This window comes from Drosophila albomicans, chromosome 3 (assembly GCF_009650485.2).
Source record: "Drosophila albomicans strain 15112-1751.03 chromosome 3, ASM965048v2, whole genome shotgun sequence".
Classification (NCBI taxonomy): Eukaryota; Metazoa; Arthropoda; class Insecta; order Diptera; family Drosophilidae; genus Drosophila; species Drosophila albomicans.
Window position 1 is genome coordinate 53,104,999 of NC_047629.2, and position 22,568 is coordinate 53,127,566.

Below are 22,568 nucleotides of genomic sequence, written 5' to 3' on the forward strand. Positions count from 1 at the left end.
CGACTCTCGATTCCTCGATAACGATTGCCAGTCCGTATTTACACATTGACGTCGAGCAGGCACACTGCAGTGTCGTCGCAGCCCTCGCTCGTGCAAGTGCGTCTCTGTCGCAGGTTTAAGCAAAATGCCTTTGTATTATTTGTAACTTAAGCAGATTGCAGATAAAAAAAAAATGTGAAAATAAAATACAAAGAATAATGTGAAATTACGGGCATAGAAAATCAAGTAGATTACAAGTCGATTTTTTGCGTCTTGCAAAACGTATGTGTGCTAAAAGCGAATAAAAAACAATTCTTTGTGCATCCGCAAAATATATAATAATAGACACGCACAAACACAAACACACACCAACACAGACGAATGAACGAACGGGGCAGATATTTTGCTGCAGAAGGTTCATTTGCCTCAAAAGCGTGCGTCAAAGTGCAATAGATATTTATTTATTTTTTGTTTTCGCAAAAGAAAGAAATCGAAATCCAAGTAAGCCCTGACCAAAACAATCTGCGTAAAGAGTCAACGAACGAACGAAAGTGTGAAAAATCTTCAATCAGAGCAGAGAGCAGTCAGCACAGTTTGCTACAAATAAAGCGGCCGTCAGCATCTGTTTACCATTTCAAAATAAACAAATGCACAACAGCCAGAGCAACAGCATAACGAAAACTCAAATTGAATACAAGAACAACAGTAGCAGCAGCAACAACAACATCAGCGTTAACGTTAACGGTAAAGACCGCAAACAAAACAGAAAAAGAAAACAACGTAAGGACATTGCAAAATAAGAGTGTGACCAGACTTTGCTGCACTCCTAATGCATCCCCTCGAATGCAGGGCATAGAGTAAACACACAACAACAACAACAACGAGTGCAATTACAGTAAAGCACAAACACCAAAATGTCGTGCGAAAACGCAAAAACATCATCAGATATCGAGCATGTGGATTGGAGCACCGGTGGCTCCGGCCAACACTATGCAAATGTCAGGTAAGTTCGTTTGGCCTTAAAACACAAAAATACACACACACACACACATACTTGCAAAAAAAAGAGAAAAATACACACAGAAGAAAAGAAAAGAAAATTACACAAATTCTATTTCTTAGAATGCGCCCTTGATATTATATCCAATGGGGCCGGCTCAATGTCGCATCGCTTGGCAATTGGGGAGGGGACGCCACTGTAAAACAGTGTAAACAGTGTGTGTGCTGTATACACTGAATTATTCAGCGATAAAACCGCAATTAAAAATGCTTAAAATATATGTAATTGTATTAAGTAGCAAACAAATTGCATGTTTGCGCGATGCGACAAATATTAATACTTTTAACTCATTTAATTGCTGTAATTAAGCCGTTGAAAAAGGTTTATTATTGAAAATACTCTTAGAAAAGGCTTAAACTCTTGTTGATGGGCTGATTTATTACGTTTGCCAGCATAAATTTAGCAATAAAAAGTGAGAAAGAGACAGGCGAGTGTGCTCGACTGTGAAATACCGTTTTGATCTATACAAATATACCGATCATAGATCAGTAATATACCAAAATTAGTGTACTTAGTATAAAGATATACCATTACAGCCAAATAGCCTTGAAATACCAAACAAAACTTTAATGTTTACCACGAATTTGTATCTTGAATTGTTTCTGTTGACACGGTACAGGAATATACTAATCATAGAACAACAATATACCAAAATGAGTGTAATTAGTATAAAGATATACCATTACAGTCAAATTGGCCTTGAAATACCAAACGAAACTTTAATGTTTACCACGAATTTGTCTCTTGAATTGTTTCTGTTGACACTGTTCAGGAATATATATACTTAATAGGGTCGTAGATGTCTCCTAATCATTCGGGCATAAAAAAATAATAAAACCGTAATTGCTAATTGAGAGGTAGTCAATAAATTTTGTATGCGGCCAACAAAGTTGGTTCGATATTAAAACAGACGAGCATTAACTTGACTCATTGCAATCTGTCCAATAAAACAGATAAAGCTCATTAATGTTGTCACATTAAGAGTGCAAGTTGATTTAATTGATAGCTATAGATAGACATATGTATGTTTATACACCTGCAATAATAATATATATATGTATATCTGTTGTAGTTATGGCAATTAATAAATGCATTTACAATAGTTACTATAGCATTTGCATATGTAATTCGCATGCAAACTCGCTACGAGGGGCGGATTCGGTTCGATTGAAATGCAAATTCTTGCGATTCCAGTTATATATAGATAGTTGGGTTCAATTAGGTGTCGGGTAACTGACACGACGCCGTCTAATTACTTTGATTTATAATTTCCAACTCCCAGAGATGCATATTTCATTCATTCATTCAGATCTCGCTTTTCACTACACACAGTTTGTTCACTTTGCTGGCCATCGTAATTATGCCGTCAGGTTAATTTATACGGCAATCAGCAAACAGTCAACATTCAGTCAACCTCCTTTCAACATGTTCACACTCAAGGCGCAAGCTTTGGATAGACGTCTGTTATCAGTACCAACACAATCACACAATCTTCTCCAATCCAATGTGGAAATCTCTTACACAAATATCCAAAGCTTGTTATTGTTGTTGCTTTAAAATATTTACACAACTTGTGCTCATATACGAGTATTTAACGTAGCGAAGCTAAATATATGAACTGATAAGGTTCACGGCAATTACAGCCACAACAATATTTACCACTTCTCTCTCTCTCTCTCTCTCTCTTTCTTCTCCACTGTATATAGAAGTAATTATATAGCTTCGATACCCAATAATCAGCTAGAATAGTTTCGCTTTGCAATATTACGTAGATACATAAATAAGTCGAGAGTGTTGCAATTGTTGATTAAGAAGGAGACTGAATTCAGTTCGACAATTGACTGACAACAGTTTATATAACTGTATTATAGTATATAGAGTTTCATGCGATTTAGGTACGTTTGCACTCGTACTAACATATATGCAATGGGGCACCTGACTTTTGTCAGCTGCACACACCTCAAACCAGTTGGCTAACGAAAAGCAGAGCGTCAAAACAGCAAACAGTAAACAACATGAAAGCTAAGGTTTTTTTTCGGCAGGTTGATGACTAAATACTCTAGCTGTCTTTATAGGGTAGTTCAAGAGGGAGAGTTTTTGAGGAACTAGATTGTTTTTAAAAGTACGTTTCCTTTTTCATTCATAGTAAATAATAAATTCCATTAAGTTTTTAATATTTGGAGCACAGTTCAAGTTGGATTTCTTGAGTAACTAGTTTGTTTTTAAAAATGAATTTCCTTGTTCATTTATAGTAAATAATAAATTCCATTCCCACGATTAAGTTTTTAATATTTGGAATAGTTCAAGATGGAGTTCTTGAGGAACTAGTTTGTTTTTAAAAGTACATTTTCTTGTTCATTTATAGTAAATAATAAATTCCATTTCCACGATTGAGTTTTTAATATTTGGAGGATAGTTCACGATGGATTTCTTGACAAACTAGTTTGTTTTTAAAACCATATATCATTGTCAAATTGGAGCATTTATAATAAATAATAAATTCCATGCATACGATAAAGTTTTCATTCTTTATAGGATAGTTCAAGAAGTATATCTTGAGGAACTAGTTTGTTTTTATAAGTACATTTCCTTGTTCATTTATAATAAATTCCATTCACACGATTAAGTTTTTAATATTTGGAGCATAGTTCAAGATGGATTTCTTGAGGAACTAGTTTTTTTTTAAAACCATATATCGTTCTCAAATTGGAGCATTTATAATAAATAATAAATTCCATGCACACGATTAAGTTTTTAATATTTGGAGCATAGTTCAAGAAATTTATCTTGAGGAACTAGTTTTTTATTGAGTCCATATATCGTTTTTTAATTGAAATTACAATTGCAATGAACATTTATATTATATATTAAATTAATATTTTAATAATAAATTTATTCACAAGTTTTTAATGCAAGATTGTTATTGAGTTATCGTAATAAGTAAATGGATTGTTTTCTTTCTCTTTTCTCTATTTTACAAAATCAATGTGTCAGCGATCAACTAATAAAAAGGAATATGCAAATATAATCGTTATGTAGTCGCACTGCAATTTCAAAGTTTACGGCTGTATATGCCTCTAGCTGAAAGATCGATCTGCACTGCATTTCTTGAAATTAAATAAAACTGAATTCGTAGCAATCTGCAGGCTTGTCAATAAAATAATGTTACCCTTCCGCTAGAGTATCAGCAGCAAAGTAAAGCACAGTTAAAGACGGCAATAAAAGACGCTAAGGCAAAGCAAAACAAAACAGAGCTGAGCTAAGCTGAGCGAGCGAGTGACTTTTCAAACAGTCAAAAATATATACAAATTATTCACATATTTAATGTATGTAGATTGTCATTTTTGTTTTGTTTTGGGCACAGATAGAATTTGTAGCGAGACATTCAATCAACTGAAATAATGATAGATAGCAAGAGAGAGAGGGGAAGGGACTTTAGTATTTGAATCATGAGTTGTCGTAACACACGTTGCGTATACGTTATGTGTGCATGCTGTGTCTCAAATGGCTTCGATCGCCATGGGAGAATGGCCAAAGCACTTTCGATTGCCTTTCAATGGGGAGAGCTATTAATTACGCTGCTTTTGCAGACTGATTGGCTGGCAATACTCTCGACTAGGAGGCAGATGCCATAAGTAGACATGTCGAGTAACAGCGGAAGCAAGGGCAGCAAAAACAAAAACAACAACAATTGTGCAGCAGTTGCAAAGTTTCGGAAACTCGAAACGCACAAAACTCAATACAAAAGAGAACGAAAGTTGTTTTGTTGAAATTTTGCACCTGCCCCAAAGTGGAAATGCGATAGTTTCCATGCACTTACACACACACATGTACATTTACAATCCATACATGGATTCCATATGTAGTATGTGTAAGAGTGTGCCCATGTCCATGTTTAATTAATAATCATGCTTATTTGTTAAAGCCAGGGCTGTATTAGTGCACTGCACGTTTACGTTAACGTTAACGTTTAGCTGCTAAAGCTTCGCTGCGTTGTGCTTTTAAGCTTACGTGGACAAAGAGTCCGTGTGCGTTGCATAGGTGTGTGTGAGTGTGTGTGTGTGTCGGTGTGAGGGTGTGTGTGTGTTCTATAATTAGACAAAGCGTCCACATAGCCTATATATGTCCGTGTTCAGCTACATTTTTAAAATAGCAAGATCATAAATTCGACGTATGTTTGTATGAACTATATAGAGAATATACCAATTGTTCAGAAATAGGTGAAAACTTATATCAAAGAAGCATTTTATTTGCATATTCCATATAACAACTTTACAAAATTTCAATTTAAATACTTTGTTACATATTTTTCTAATTTTATGATCGATGAAAAAGTTACCAATTTTGTCAAATAATAATTAAAAATATTTAATATAAACACTTGATCGTAAATGTTATTCGACGTATGTATGTAGGTAGGTAGATTAATTACCAATTGTTCAGAAATAGGTTAAAACTTGATATAAGTTTTTTATTATATAACAACTTTTTTTATTCATTTTATTTATATAAGAACTATACAAAATTTCAATTTAAACTATTTCTCTATTAAAATATTAATACTTTGTTACATATTTTGTTAATTTTATGATCGACGAAAAAGTTACCAATTTTGTCATACAATAATTAAAAATATTTCATATAAACACTTGATCTCAAATGTTATTCGACCTATGTAATATAATTGTTCAGAAATAGGTGAAAACTTATATCAAACAAGCACTTTATTTGTATGTTCCGTATAACAACTTTACAAATTTTCAATTTAGACTATTTCTCCAATAAAGTATAAATACTTTTTTTATGTTCGACGAAAAAGTTGTCAATTTTGTCATATAATAATTAAAAATATTTTATGTAAATACTCGATCTCATATGCTATTCGACGTATGTAATATATATACCATTCACAAATAGGTGAAAACTTATATCAAACAAGCACTTTATTTGTATGTTCCATATAAGAACTTTACAAATTTTCAATTCAACATATTTCTTCAATAAAATATAAATCATTTGGTACTTATTTTTGTAATTTTATGTTCGACGAAAAAATTAAAAATGTTGTCCAATGATTTGTTTCATATATACACTTGATCTCAAATGTTATTCGACCTATGTAATATAATTGTTCAGAAATAGGTGAAAACTTATATCAAACAAGCACTTTATTTGTATGTTCCGTATAACAACTTTACAAATTTTCAATTTAGACTATTTCTCCAATAAAGTATAAATACTTTTTTTATGTTCGACGAAAAAGTTGTCAATTTTGTCATATAATAATTAAAAATATTTTATGTAAATACTCGATCTCATATGCTATTCGACGTATGTAATATATATACCATTCACAAATAGGTTAAAACTTAGTATATCAAACAAGCATGTCCCATATAATAATTTTACAAAATTTAATGTTACTTTGTTACATAGTTTCTTTTTCTCGTAAGCAAGAAAGTGACAAATTTTATCATGCAATGATTCCAAATATTTCAAATAAATGCTTAGTTTCAAATGATATTGAATATTTCTATATTCAAACATAAATCTCTTTTAAATCAATCGAGCAGAAAGTTTTTATTTTTGACTTTAACGGTTCAGAGAAAAGTAAACAATTATATCATACAACTCTCAAAGATATACCAAATAAACAAACTCGATCTGAAATGCTATCAAAGCCACTGTTTCGAAATTTAAAACTATTTTTCTTTGTACTATACCGATATCAAATTTTAGTTACCACTCCCATATAGCTGTCCAATTTATGGGACTCAAAAGAAAAACTTTAGTATAATCTCATTAGTTGCAGTATTTATAAGTTACGGCAATTCCACTCACATACTATAAACAGTTTTCTCTTTTCGTTCCAAGTTCCAATTATAATCTTTTTTGTTATCTTTTGTTTTGGTATTAAGGGAAAATAGTTAAAATAGAACTATTGACCCACCCGATACTATTATTATTATTGTTTTCGAGAGAAGTTTTATCTTATCGTTGATACTGCGTCAGCTTAAAACGCTAAACCTGGGCAAAACCCAAATGTATCAATAACGTCAAATATAGATATAGATATAATAACTGGATATCTATTCTACACATTTTGCTGTTTGTTTATATTTTGATTTATTTTGCTAAAGAAAATTGCTGTCTGGAAATATAATTGGCATGTTTCAAGATGACAGATAAAAATAAAGCAAACAACACACACAAAAAAAAAGTAAAATAAAGACCCCTTTAAAACACATTCAACTCGCTGCGGCTGCGAAATCGATTGAGAAACTGAACTGAACAAACTGCGTAGATGCCGCGATGTCGATGTCGATGTCGGAGCTAAAAAACATTTGCATTTCTTTGTTGTCTTTGTGATGGATTTAGGGGGTTTGCTTGGGGTGTTCGGGAGGTTCTTGGGGCTGAGGTTGACATTAATTTATGTGACATGATCGCAACTCAATTTAGAATCACTAATTACACGCAATTATCGAGACGGAGACGCGAAATGTTTTTGTTCTCAGTTCATTCAAAGGGGTGTGTGGTTGGGATTAAGCTGTAGAAGAAGATGGTAACGGAACTGGATTTGGAGATGACGAAGACGATGACGATAAAGCATCTGTCGCAGTTGAACGGAGCTTGAGTTTGTCGCCAGTCTGGCGTCTCGGCTCCTGAGCCTATTATCTAATGAAGTCATAAAATTGGCAGACAACCCGAAACGAAACGAAACGAAATAAATGCGAACGGATGCGCATATCAAGGCGGCTGCCTAAAGGATATAACAACAACAACCAGGAGGAGCAACAAAAACATACACAAATTGTGTATAAATATTGTGTGTACATATATTGTAGATACAGATACAAGATACAAGAGAGATACAAGCCACACACAGTAGCAGATACATTTGTATCTGTGGATCTGTCTGTGTCTGTTTTCTGTGTATGTGTGTGTGTGTGTAGTTTATGAGCTCTGGCTCCACAGTTTGCTGTGAAATGCGTTTTATTGATCCAAGGACAGTCAATTGCCGAGGCAGCGAACCATTGGCCAACAAGTGAGGTAGTCGCAGTTAAGCGAGATTGACTTTAAGATACCCGATGGAAAGTTCAACTAAATCGGTGCAGCTGAACTTTTAAATGTATAGTTCAGTTAAGAATTGGTTAGACGTCGATGATATTTTAAAATGTATTCTTTGAGTTCAGTTGAAATACTTGTCAATACATTTTGAAAGATTACTTTATTGATAAACATAAAGTCCATTGTATCGTTTGGTTCAGATTTGATTAGTCGTCGAAGATATTTTGGAATGTTGTCTTTGAGTTTAGTTGAAATAATTACTTAAAGATTTTTATATATAATAATATATACATAAATTGCTTCTTCTGATTGATTATAAATTTAAATGTTCACAAACATTATGTCCACAATTATGAACGAAAATATCTGCTGCTTTTATGAAATACTAGTCAATACATTTTTAAGATTTATCCTGATTCCCAAACAATATGTCCTGAACCTGCTTCATTTATTCTCATTTGTAGTGTATAATTTCTGCATTAGAAATGTTTTCTAAATGTCAATGGTAAGAGCTAGGAGGCTGCACTTTTACACAAGACATTTTGCATAATTTGATGATGCAATAAAGCTGGGTTTTTCTTATTGAGCTGATTTTCATCAAGGATGACGCAATAAGCCTGAGTTTTTCTTGTTTCTCTGATGTTCATCAAGAAAATATGCTCTTTAGCCAATTTGATACTGACATCACATGCAATTATAACACCCTTCTCCGCTTTAAGTGCCGGGTATTACGACTGCTGTGTTCGCTGTGGCCATGGCCTCAGTCGGACCGTGTCCCAGACCCACAACAAATGTGATGACAACCCGGCAACAGCAACACCACAAATAGTAAACGCTTGGCTGGCATTTGTGGCCGTCGTGTCCTGCGGTGTCCTTCGGCGCAATCACGCACTTGCCGTCTGAGCTCTAAAGCCCACACAGAGAGAGAGAGAGAAGGGTCGCGAGGGGCTGAAAGTAAAAGTGCCTCAACTAAAACGTATAAAAACCAATTTTACTTTATTTCTGTTTTCCTTTTTTTTTTTGGCCAATTGGCCCTTAGTCTTTCTCCCTCTCTCTCTCTATCCGTCTCCTTTCTCTTTCGCTCTCTATCTACTCTCTCTTTCGCTCTGTCAAAGCAGCAAATGTTGTTAGCCACATGGTCTCGCAGAGGGCATTGCGGGCGTCACCGGGCCAATAATGATAGCATTTACCCAAGCTGGGTTAATTGCAACCGCCATGAACTTGGCCAACTCGCAAGCAGCACACACACACACACACACATGCACACACACACACACACAACACATTCATTCAATCGTGTTGCTGTGAACAACTAAATTGAGTTGGCATTAAATGCATGCCTAATGAATTTATAATGCAAGTTCTATTAGCCCCATAACCATGTATGTAGGTATTGTAGGTAGCTACTTTCGTTTTATCAACAACACCAACCAACGATGAACAATCTCAGCAATTCAAATTAAATCAATCCCATGTCTGGCACTTTGACTAATTTGACATTCAGATTCCCACATTAAAATGCGAAACAATGACATAAAGTGCTTAGAAAATGCGCTTATCAAAATTATTCCGAATTGTACAAATATATATATATATAATATAGAAGTTGCTGATAATTCAAATAAATATAGAGGTACACATGTGCAAATGTTTACAACTAAATGTTTATATATTATATTGTTAGCATTAAAAAACAATTTAAATTGGGAAAATAAAGAAATACCAAGAAAGATCATTAATAAAAACTTTAAATTCGTGTATAAACAAATAAGAAAGCAACAGTCGAGTGAGCTCGACTATGAGATACCCGCTAGATATTTTACAAAAAATGCAAAATAGTGAAGTATTATTCTAAAAATATACCAAATTAATATACCGAAGACTATTTGGTATATCGATATACTATAACCGAAGAAATATATTTAATGAACACTTTAAGTAGTGCGGTATTATTCTAAAAATATACCAATTCATTATACCGAAGACTTTATTTGGTATATCGATATACTACTACGATCAAAATATACCATAAGAAAGATCTTCAATGAAAACTTTAAGAATGTGTATTCATAAACAAGAAAGCTACTCATTTTTCATATTATTAAAAAATACCAAATGGCCTAAGACATTATTTGGTATATCGATATACTATCACGTTCAAAATATACTATAGAGTACAAAATATACCATAAAAATTATGTTTCATGAAAACTTTAAATTTGTGCATTCGAAATCTCAAAATAAATATGTTAATCTTTGCTTGTTTACATACGAAAACTTAACTAACAAATTTATTCATCGACAGAGCGAATACTACTCAAATATTCAAACTTATTTCATTTGCTTATATTATAGAAAATTGTTTGCCGTCGACTTCATGATATGATTATGAATTCTAACGTAATCCAATTAAGGTCTCAAAAGGCAGAGTCTCGTCGAATGTTTCATTCTCAGAAATTATGTGTGTTCGAGGAAAGCGTTTGATTCTAAGAATATAATCGCGATTTAATACTTGCATATATAGAAAAATATTGCGAATATATATAAAGGAAATAACACTCGAGAACTATGTTATTACATTTGTTAACATCTAGCAATTTATTTGTTTTATTAGCATTTTATTGCGGTTTTCCTTAACTTAACAATTGTTTATATGCAAATCTATGGGAATTTTGTTTCTTGAAATGAAAAAGTATTTATTTCGAGATAACGAAATACAAAATTTCTGCTCTGGCTGCTGTCGGAACTGAGATGTTTTCACTTTTCGAAAGCGGCTCGAAATATTGGAAACAGGGAAACTTAATATGAAACAGGAATTACAAATATTTTAATCTTGAATTATTTACGCAATTAGCCTCGATTACAGTTCACGTTCATTATGCAATTCTCTCTCTCTTTCTCGATGAAACCTGTTGGCTTAAAAATAAAATTTAATAAAAAATGTATTTGTATTTTTATTATTTGTTAAATTCACTTCACACGTAAATACAAAAAACAAATAATTTTGTAGCCTGCTCTTTAGTATCGCTCTTTTTAGCTAGTCTGTGTGCTAACCAAGCTAAGTGCTCGTATTTGCTAATAGACACATTGGTTCTAAGTTCTAAGCAAATGTCAATAGCGAGTGCGAATACAAATGTTGTGATCACTTCTCTTTTCAAAGATCGTCTACGACTTGCACTTTGTCCACTGATTGTGATTCATTTGCATTCACATTCGGTTGCTTGAATGGATTGTGATTGGTGAACGAACACGCAGCGTTGCAGCTGTGCCGGAAAACGAAATAACTTTTCATGAATATTACGAAATATGTCCCAAAGTTATCATTTATATTCATTATCATCGTTTGATGGGGGTTTTCTAAATTTGTCACGTTCTGGGGAAGCTGCAATTGATTGAGGGGTTAATGAACTACGATGATATATACTACACTACTATTATAGTATATTGTTGAGTATTTTATTATTTTTTTTGTAAAGTGTTTATATGCATATATTGCTCTTTTAAATTATTAAAATTATGAACAAATTGGTTAAGAGGTTAATGAACTGCGTTGATATATAAATTGTATATTGTTGAGTATTTTATTGTTTAGTGTTTATAATATATTATACTATACTCATTTTATAGTATATTGTTGAGTATTATAGTATTTAAAAAGAAATGCTCAATATATATTGTTCTTTATTGAAATTTTATTATTCTTGAATTTGTTCAGATTTCTTTTATAACTATCAAAAAGCAAACCAATCTTTATCGCCATCATTGCAAATTTTTTTTATTTCTGATTCTCTTAAACAAAATGATGCAACTTATTATTTTGTGTATTGAATTCTAGTAGCAATACAACTACTAACATAAATCAAAGAAAGATATTTTCTAAATCTTAGCTATGCTTTATAAATTAAATATATCGTAAATCCATTTAAATAAAGGAAGATTAAATATAAAAAGATTAGCGATGCTAGGTAGCAAGTGCTGAAATTTGTTAGCTTAATATATAAAACAACAAACGTTGCTCTAATCGCATTTTTATACCCGCTACCCATAGGGTAGAAGGATATTATAACTTTGTGCCGGCAGGAAATGTATGTATGTAACAGGTAGAAGGAGGCATCTCCGACCCTATAAAGTATTCTTGATCAGCGTCAATAGCCGAGACGATCTAGCCATGTCCGTCTGCGTGTCTGTCCGTCTGTCCGTATGAACATTTAGATCTCAGAGACTATACGAGATAGAGCTATAATTATTTTTATTTTTTTTTATATTTTCGACAGCATTTGTTATGTTTGCACGCAAATCAAGTTTGTTTCAAATTTTTGCCACGCCCCTTCCGCCCCCGCAAATCAAAATAAACAAGCGTAATTTTAAAGCTAGAAATACGAAATGGCATATACAATAACAACTATAATGGTTATGATTCTTGAAAATTTGGTTGCGATCAGATAAAAATTGTCGAAGTTATTAAAGAAATACTTTTGTATGGGCAAAAACGCCTACTTACTAGGGGTCTTAGTTGCTTTGGCTGACAATCTGGTATATTGTACAGTCTATGGTATATTTTGAATGCGGTACTATATCGATATACCAAATATACCATTTGGTATATTTTTTTAGTATTTTAGCAGTATATTCCGTATATTTTGAGAAAATACCGCAAAATATATTTCTTTTATTCAAAATGGGTAGCGGGTATCTCACAGTCGAGTACACTCGTCTGTAGCTTTCTTACTTGTTTGTGTTTATTTCAATTACCACACCAAAATATTTGCACTATTTATTTTAATTACTAACTGAGCAACCAGATTTCATTGGTGTTTAGCAAGCAAGTCTTTGTTTATTTATTTTCCATGTTAATAAATATGTGATATTAGATAGAATGTTGAAAATAATCATATATTTGATTATTCATTTCGCTTTGGCTGCACTTTGTGCCGTGAAATTGAAATCGTGAGCTGCAAATCAAAATAAATAAACACATTTGTATAATGATTTAAATCTGATTTACACAAAATAATAATAATAAAATAATAAATACCGTTTTCAATTTTGCTTTAAATTATTAATATTAGTATTAGTTTTAGTATTATTATTGAAAGTATCATAAATGTACCTTTAATAATTATTATTATATTTCTTGCAGTCTTGAATTTGAATGAATTTTCGGAACAAATAATTATAATCATTAAAAGCATGAGTTCAAGCTAATGAGAATTTGGCATTGTGGGGCATATCAAAAGATATCGTAAACAGTGTGTATTATTAGTTTATTGTTTAGAAAGTTTGCTGTCTCGTTAAGAAAGCTTCGGCACTCCTTTGGCATTTGAAGTGAGCAAATTGTGTTTGTCTGCGCATTGTTTTGTCTTGGTGGGAGGTTAGTTGGGTAGTTGTTATTATCACATGTTTGCACATGCTCGTGGCAGACAGAGAGACAGACAGATAGTCAGACAGACAGAAAGGTAGACAGACAGCGAGCGAGAATAAAAGGGAACAGCCACAAGACAACATCCTGGCAATCCTTTGTTGAAACGAAGGAACAAAGACAACGAGAGAGAACAGAGCTCTGTCAGAGAATAGTCGCAGGTTGGCTTTCTGCTGCCAATCAAGTTGTGGCATCATCAAATGGCTGTCATTTCGTTTTGAAGTAATCTGTTTTAGCACTCAGGTGTGTGCGTGCAGACCACTAAAAGGTCACCACACATATTACATACTACTCTTTAGACTACACTTTATATGAAAGTATGACTCATTTTGTGATTGTGACATGTGTGCATTTGATTTGCAGATTTGGTTCAACGAGCAGCCAAGCGTCACAGAATAGCGGCGACATTTGCCGCATCTGCCACTGCGAGAGCGATCCACAGAATCCTTTGCTGACGCCTTGCTATTGCTCCGGGAGTCTCAAGTATGTGCATCAGGCGTGTCTGCAACAATGGCTCACGGCATCGGCGACCAATTCCTGCGAACTCTGCAAATTTCCCTTCATCATGCACACCAAAATCAAGCCCTTCAATGAGGTAAGCTATCTTCTATTCTTCGACTATTTCAGCATTTAAAACTAATTTATTTGCTTGGCTTCCTTCTCTCGCTCTCGCTTCTCTGTCGATCGATCGATTGCGCATTGCAGTGGCGCAGCCTTGACATCTCCAGCATTGAGCGACGCCGTCTCTGCTGCACCGTACTCTTCCACTGTGCCGCCGCCCTGTGCGTCATCTGGTCCCTCTGTGTGCTCATCGAACGCGCCGCAGACGATGTAAAACGTGGACTGATTGGTTTGTATACATACAACGACAACGACCTCCCCCTTTTTTTTATAATGGATGAGTCAACTAATTGACATTTTACTCCCACACAAACAGATTGGCCATTCTGGACAAAGCTGGCGGTGGTCACCGTTGGACTCACTGGCGGCGTCGTCTTCATGTACATTCAGTGCAAGGCCTATTTGCATCTCTGCCATCGCTGGAAGGCACGCAACAGGCGAGTAGTTGCTCCTACTACACTAAGGCATAGTCTAGTCAAGGCAGTCAAGGAGTAGGAAACAATTAATAGATGTACAAGAGAAGTGTGAATTCTCCTCAATGAATGTAGTTTATAGCAACGATTACATCTATGAAATTTGAATTTCAGTTAAACAACATTTTATAACAATTGTTCGGTTAGCATCAAATATTGCGTTTATCAATCCTCACCTATGTAGTTGACAGTCAATATAATGAATGTTTCTTCAACTTCAGTTTGATTTCAATTGTAAGCAATTCGAGTTAAGCAATTTAAACTAACCATCAAGTTAAACAACAGAGTTTATCCATAGTCAAGAAAAGGAATGCAGTTAAAAGTAGCTTTAGTTTAGCTTTAAATAGCACGCAATTACAATTAAGAAAACTGTACATATGTTAGTATTAGATTGCAACTTCAGTTAACCAATTAACATTTTGAATTATAGTTTATAAATCGTTTTAAGGTGTTTCATAGTAGACAATACCCAAGAAAACCGTTCATCATCAATACAATGAATGTTACTTAAAGCAACTTCAGTTTATTTTGAATTCTAAGCGAATCAAATTAAGAAATTTGAATATAACCATTCAGTTTAACAACATTATGTTATAATTGTGCGATTAGCACGGTTTATCAATGCTCATCTCGATTGTGTTCAGCTGTAGTCAAAAGTCAAGAAAAGGATTTACAATCAACACATTGAATGTAGTTTATAGCAGCTGCATCTTTTTACCTCAAATACTAAATCAATACAATGAATGAATTATGTACTTAAGTATCAGACAGTCATCTCACTTAAATAATTAACAATTTGAAGTACGATTAGGAATCATAATCAATACAATAAATCTTGTTTGCTTTCAATTGAAGAAATTGAGAAATTTGAATGTATATCCTCTGTACTTATCGTCACACTTAATGTGTTTAGCAACAGTCAAGCAAAACATTCGCAAATTTAAAGGAATTTATATGCGTCGCAATTAATACAATGACCGTAATTTATAATAGTTTCTGTTAGCTAGTTTATAAATCTTTTTTAATTATTATCAACTTAAAATTTTAATCGTAAGCAACAGTCAGAAAAGATTGCTGTTTATAAAAGCTTAAATTTTAGTTTCAAAACATTGCAATTATGAATCCATTGAACTGTTTACAACAATTTAACAATTTGGAATACTTGTGCTTTTTGCATAGTATCCACTTGTTATGTTTATTTGTAGGAAACAGTAAAAAAGACGGTGCTAGAAATAAACACAAAGAATATATTTTATAATAGCTTCAACTAGTTTTATCGTTCTGCAATTTTTAGTATGAACAAATAAGAAAGCTACAGTCGAGTGAGACACATATTACCCTTTTTGAGTAACAACAATATAGTGAAGTATTATTTTTAAAATACACCAAATAACATACCACAAAAATACTGAAATAAGCCGAAATACTACATTAGAAATGTACCATAGAGGTTCAAATATACCAAATTATCAACCAAAGCAGCTAAGACGCCAATTCCCTTCCATCCTATGGGTAGCGTGTATAAAAAAGAGCTCCTGATTATTACAAAGAATCTGTTTTATAACAGTTTCAACTTGCATTAATGTTATGCAATCTATAATATATATTTTAACCAGAAAAAGGTTTAGAATTAACAATTCACAATTCTTAGAACGAATGTACATCATAAACGTTCAGTTAACCAATCAAGATTTTGGAATATTTTTATAATTTATTTCTTTATTTAAGAGCAATATTTACATTACAATTTCCATATAAATTATAATCCGAATGAACTGCTATCCTCTTGTAATATTAGTTAGTAGTCTTCTTTAAGCATTGCGACATTGATCCATGCACTGTGTCTTTGTACAATATCGATTTCCATTGCCACCGCAGCCAAAGTAATCCATTTTCTGGCATTCTTTGTGGAGCCGATTAAAGTACCACATATTTTGCATGGCCCGCGATTTGCACCAACGAAATGTAGCGTGTCCATGGTCAACGTGATTGTGGCACACTTGTCGCACAACTGCAATAAATATTAGCATATATTCATATCCACATCCTTAACTAATTTATTCATGTTTAATCACTTGGTTCTCCACGACATTTGCCTTCCTTCACATAAGGCACAGCGTGAACGTAGACCACGTAAAGCGAGAGAATTATAAACAGCCAACTGAACTTCATTTCTAACTTCCTAAAGTTGGAATACTTGGTTTATATAACCAACTAGTTAAGAAAATTTGTTTTGTTAATGAGTAAAGCTGTTTCTGTTCGCTTATTATACAGTTGAGTAAGATTAAATTGCTCGAATAGTTAAATTTTGTTAAAATGCAATTAATAAATTGAAAACAAAAAAAAGAATTATGTACTTTCATAAAGAAACTACTTACAATATATTAATTAAATTAAAACAGCAATGAAAATGAGATTCCGTTTTCATATTTTACTTGTGTTATTGAAGATTATATGACAATCTAGTATATTTTGCACTCTATGGTATATTTTACTTGTAATGCTATATCAATATGCCAAATATAGCCTTTGGTAATATTGTTAGTATTGTTAGTTTTGCGGTATATTAAATTGATATATTTTCAAATTAGTACCGCACTGTTTTGCTTTAATTTTAGAAGAGTAGCGAGTATATCACAGTCGAGTACACATGAATGCAGCTGTCTTACTTGTTTAAATTAGAAATATTGTATATGCAAAACTACTACAAATTCTGTTCTAAGAACCTTTAGTATTCCATGAATAGGTAATTCAATTCATAGAAAAAGAAAAAATGTTAATTTAAAATTTACATTTCACTTTTTTTTAAATATTTGTTCTTTTAAGAAAGTTTATTGAATAAATTTATTTTAACGTGTTGTATAGATTCAATTCGGAAGATCATAATTTGTCCTGCTTCATATATTTATATAATTTATACCTGAAATTCATGTTATATAATTAGTCATAAAAAAATATCTATGTACATAAATGATATGTCAAAATTTCTTATAATGATTGTAGCCAGGAAAACTGATTTCTCGCATATATATATTTTTATTGTGCTTAAATTTTTCATATCGTGTATAATTTATATAGTAACCTGCAGCATTTATTTATTATTATGTTCCTTTTTACGTATCTAATGGAATTATTCACAAAGATCTTAATGTTCCAACCATAAAAGAAATAAAAAAATGTAGTAAGAAATACATCAATAGACTCCATAGCCACGGAATTAATTAATTAATAAGTGTAGTAGACAACAATTTAACAGTAAGAAGACTGAAAAGATCGATCTCGATATATAAATCCAACCAACTGAAAAGATGTTTATATAATAATAGGGCTCTATGGAAAACTGCTATTGTTGTTAAATTTATTGTCTGTTTAAACAGCCAGATTGTAAATAAAAAAAGAGAATAAAAAAAATTATTTCATTATCTTCAACTAATCTTTCCCTTTCGTTCCCCCCACAGAATTCTGCTTATCCAGAACGCACCAGAGAAGATCCATCCGCTGGCGCCGCCATCTCCAGTTGCGGCTCATCATCATCACTTCAGCGAGGCGCACAGTTCGTTGGCCCACGGTGCGGTCAGCGGCACCGTTGAGATCAATGCCAGCGGAGGGGGAGGCGGAGGCGGGGCAATCATTGGCCATGCGATGCACGACTCCAGCTGTGGCGGTGGCATGGAGAATGGCGCCTCGTCGACAGCGTTGCATCATCAGCATCAGCAGCAAATGCAGCTGCAGTTGCAGCAACGATTGTTGAACGCTTCGCCACATCATATGCTCGATGTGGTGCCGCATAGCAGCAGCAGTGCGGGAACTCAGACCGAGGATGCACTGCAGCATGGCCAGCGAATGCAGCAACAGCAGCAGGGCCAACAACAGTTGGGTCAGGTGGCGGTGGCTGCCAACATTGAGTGCTCGCAGTCGCAGCACAATTACGATCGCGATTGGGCCCTCGATGATGTTGTCTCACAGATCTCATCGTTTCGCCCGTGTCCCCAGGGCTCGGGCAGCATGACGCCGTTCCATGACTCCATTCACAATGTCCTCGAGCATTCGGAGAGTTCAAGTCGCGGCTCGGCTGCCGATCTGTGCGCCGGCTCGCGGCAAGATCTCAGCGCCAGCGGCATCTCCACGGACACGGGACGCGAGCATGCCATGCAGCTGAGCAGCTTCAGTGGTGAGCATTAAGATCACGATTGATCACGAGTGCAAAATAATGATTATATTTGGTGATTTTAAATGGAAAGAAATAGGAAAGCTCTAGTCAAAAGAGTGCGGTATTGTTATTAAAATATACTGCAATGATATACTCGAAAAATACTAAAATATACCGTAGACTATATGTGGTATATTGATATACTTTCATATTAAAAAAATATCAAATTGTCAAGAATATAAGATCACGATTGTTCACGAGTGCAAAGTAATGATTATATTTGGTGATTTTAAATGGAAACATGTAGGAAAGCTACAGTCAAAAGAGTGCGGTATTATTCTTAAAATATACCGACATAATATACTGACAAAATAGTGAACTATAACGTAGGCTTTATGTGGTATACCGATATACTACTACATTAAAGAAATACTAAGTGTGTCAAGAATATAAGATGAAGATCGTTAAAGTGCAAGAAGTGATTTTTTACACTCAAAAGAGTACGGTATTATTCTTAAAATATACTGCAATGGTATACTAGAAATATACTAAAATATGCCGTAGACTATATGTGGTATATCTATATACTAATACATTAAAGAAATGCTAAATTTGTCAAGAATATAAGATCAAGATTGTTAAAGTGTAAAAAGTGATTTTTATTGAAAAGAAATATAAAAGTTACAGCCAAGAGAGTGCGGTATTATTCTTAAAATATGCCGAAATAATATACTGAAAAAATAGTGAACCATAACGAAGGTTTTATGTGGAATATAAGATCAAGATTGTTAAAGTGCAAAAAGTGATTTTAAATGAAAAGAAATAGGAAAGTTACAGTCAAAAGAGCGCGGTATTATACTTAAAATATACTGCAATGATATACTCGAAAAAACTAAAATATACCGTACACTGTGTAGTCTAGTATATTAATATACTTTTATATTAAAAAATACCAAATTGTCAAGAAGATAAGATCACAGTACAAAATAATGATTATATTTGGTGATTTTAAATGAAAAGAAGTAGGAAAGCTATAGTTAAGAGTGCTCGACATTGAACTCAATAAACAAAAAATACATATATAATATACCCAAGGCTATATTTGGTATATCGATATACTACTACATTCAAAATATATTAGATTACTACAGACAAGTGTGCTTGACTTTGAGATTTCCGCTACACATTTTCAATAAAATCAAAACATAAATCATTAATCTAGTAAATTGTAATTCTAAATATCGCAATATTCTTGATATATAAAAATTAATATACTAAATAAAAGTACTGAAATGTACCGAAGGCTATATTTAATATATTGACATGCTATAATATCAAAATATACCAGACTACCTCAGCTGTTGTCGCTGATGAAGAATATACTTTATAATCTCGATGATTACTCCTTTTGTTATAAATTATATCCTAGCGGGTATAAGATCAGACTGTTTGATTGGTCTTTCTTTCACTGAATTAAAGATCTATGAAACTGTAATATTTTAATAATTTAGATTAAATTTGATCATCATCAAAAAGCTTTTCAAGTTCTAACATCTTTTTCTTCGCTAAGTGAAGGTTAGACAGACTCCTTAGACTGGCTTCTCACTTTCAATCTTAGTTAAGCAATATTTTAAAATGCAAAGCAATTATTCATATAAAAGAACCTCCCCAGGCATTACTTATTTACTATTTTCCTTTTCACAGTTGAGTTTAATTAGATAGAAAAAGCAAAAGTAGCAAAAATATACTATAAATTATATTTAAGTTTCGAGAATTATAATTTAATTCAATTATTTCAAATTAATCGTTTTTGGTTTAGCTACTTCAAAAAAAACTTTAAGAAAGATTCAATTATTTCAAATTAATCTTTTTAGTTCAGAAAAACTTTTGCGAAAAATGAATATAATTCAATTGTTTCAAATTAATCTTTTTAGTTCACAATAACATTCCAAATGATTATAATCATTACCATGTAACTTTTCTAATACAAAATGTAATTTTCCACCGGTAATCTAACTCTCTCTTCCTCTTCTCAGGCAGCGGTGAGCACAAGGCGCCCTCGATAAGCTCGGGCGTCTCGCATGCTGTGGCCAATGGCTTGGGTGGCTTTGTGTATAAGCCACATCAATCGAAGCGCTACTCGAACTCGTCCATTTTCCTGGAGAATCGTGATATACTCAACGACTCGCCGCTGTGCGTGGGCGGAGGAGGAGGAGGCGTGGCCACGCCCCTCACCTACGACTATAGCACACCACCAAAGATCGACTATCGCCACGAGGATGCGTCGTCATCCACTGGATTGGGTTTGGTTTGCTGTGCCGTCGACTCATCCGATTGCCGACGCATCGCCAGAGATGCAACCAGCAGCGAGTTGCGACGCTATTCGGACACCAAGATGCAGGTGGGGGGAGGAGGAGGCAACCACAACCAACATTCAGCCGAAGTTGGCGGCGACATTGTGCTGGACATAGAGCTGCCTTCCTCCCCTCTGTCGCCTCCAGCCGCCTACGCCAGTCATCATCATCACCAACAACAACAGCAGCTGGTGCTGCGTCGCTCTTTTGACAAGGGCGTGGATGAGTCGAGTGGAGCTATCAATGGACATGGACATGGCCACAAGGGCGTCGCCTCGGTGGAGTCGCAAATGGATCGCTCGCGTTTGTTCTTCAAGTCGTTGCCAAATCTCAGCAGCAGCTGCGAAAGTCTCATCAAAAAGTGATGGAACAACAACAACAGCAACAACAACAACAATGGAAAATACGCATCATCTTTTTTATAACGCACCCGATCCCCAAAAACATCTCTTAACCAGAGGAGCCCATAAACAATTTTTGAGACTGCAAAAGAAAACAAAAAAACAAAAAACACATAACAAGAAAATAATAAATAATGTAACGAAAATCAGATGATTTCAGTATCTACATACATATATATACTATATAGTACATATATAGAAGCTGAACAAATGAACAAAACTTATATATCGATTAAATGTACATAGATATATATACTATATAATATGCAGCAGCAGCAGAAATAAAATGCCTCACAAACATTTTCACAGCTCTCCCCCCCACCCCGAAATCCCCCCGCGCGCGCTGCCAAAGCTCCGTATATACTTACTACTATTATTACAAATTATTAATCTATTATCATATATATGATGAATGTATGTATGTTGTATGTAAGAAGAGGCGTGGCAATGTCGTGTGTCCTTTGTGAAATTTTTGTGTTTTGTTTCTTAACTTCTAAGTCAAATGAAATTTTAAAAAATTGATCTGTGATTAAGCGTCATTGAATATATATATATATATATACATAACAAATAAAACATAACCTAAACAATAAATATTAATAATAATACCGATTCATAATAATAGCAGCAATAATACAAAAACAACAAAAATCGAAACGAATATCAATGCAAAAATGAAATATTTTAAAATTAAACTGACAACTACATATAATATATAAATCGCAAAAGCTCTTGAGTCGCATGAGCTTTTAAGCTCCCTTTTCAACAGCAGCGAGTAAATTGTAAATCCTCAATCAAGCTTTGCGGGAAATTGTAAGCCGATTTAGTTATAGAAATATTAGCATAATACCGAGCATTACAACAAACAAAACAAAACAACAACAAAAAGGACAACTAAATTTTTTATTATGTATTACAAATATTACAAAAAAAAAATAAATATGTGCAAAACGATTAAAACACTATTCCAAAGAGAAGCAAAGCGTTGAAAAAGTCGTTCGTTCATCCAAAACTGGGTTTGCTCATAAACTGATTTTTTATAC

At 33.6% G+C, this 22,568-nt stretch overlaps 2 protein-coding genes across 2 annotated transcripts; one reads left to right on the forward strand and one right to left on the reverse strand.

The window, feature by feature from the left end:
• Positions 1 to 73: 73 nt before the first annotated feature.
• Positions 74 to 22,477, forward strand: LOC117568453 (uncharacterized). Its single transcript, XM_034249128.2, has 6 exons — positions 74 to 982; positions 13,890 to 14,121; positions 14,232 to 14,376; positions 14,464 to 14,584; positions 18,079 to 18,791; positions 20,807 to 22,477. Exons 1-6 carry the CDS (start codon positions 894 to 896, stop codon positions 21,487 to 21,489), a joined length of 1,983 nt encoding a protein of 660 aa, XP_034105019.1. The 5' UTR covers positions 74 to 893; the 3' UTR covers positions 21,490 to 22,477.
• On the reverse strand, positions 16,332 to 16,821 carry LOC127565729 (carboxypeptidase inhibitor SmCI-like). Its single transcript, XM_052005762.1, has 2 exons — positions 16,696 to 16,821; positions 16,332 to 16,631 (listed from the first exon to the last, which is right to left on the reverse strand). Exons 1-2 carry the CDS (start codon positions 16,790 to 16,792, stop codon positions 16,432 to 16,434), a joined length of 297 nt encoding a protein of 98 aa, XP_051861722.1. The 5' UTR covers positions 16,793 to 16,821; the 3' UTR covers positions 16,332 to 16,431.
• Positions 22,478 to 22,568: the final 91 nt, after the last annotated feature.

Excerpts from the sequence above, each read along its gene's own strand:
- LOC117568453 (XM_034249128.2), top strand. The coding sequence starts at position 894 with ATGTCGTGCGAAAACGCAAAAACATCATCAGATATCGAGCATGTGGAT. Across the intron at positions 14,122-14,231 it reads AAATCAAGCCCTTCAATGAG|TGGCGCAGCCTTGACATCTC; the intron begins GTAAGCTATCTT and ends TGCGCATTGCAG. Across the intron at positions 14,377-14,463 it reads TGTAAAACGTGGACTGATTG|ATTGGCCATTCTGGACAAAG; the intron begins GTTTGTATACAT and ends CCACACAAACAG.
- LOC127565729 (XM_052005762.1), bottom strand. The coding sequence starts at position 16,792 with ATGAAGTTCAGTTGGCTGTTTATAATTCTCTCGCTTTACGTGGTCTAC. Across the intron at positions 16,632-16,695 it reads CAAATGTCGTGGAGAACCAA|TTGTGCGACAAGTGTGCCAC; the intron begins GTGATTAAACAT and ends TATTTATTGCAG.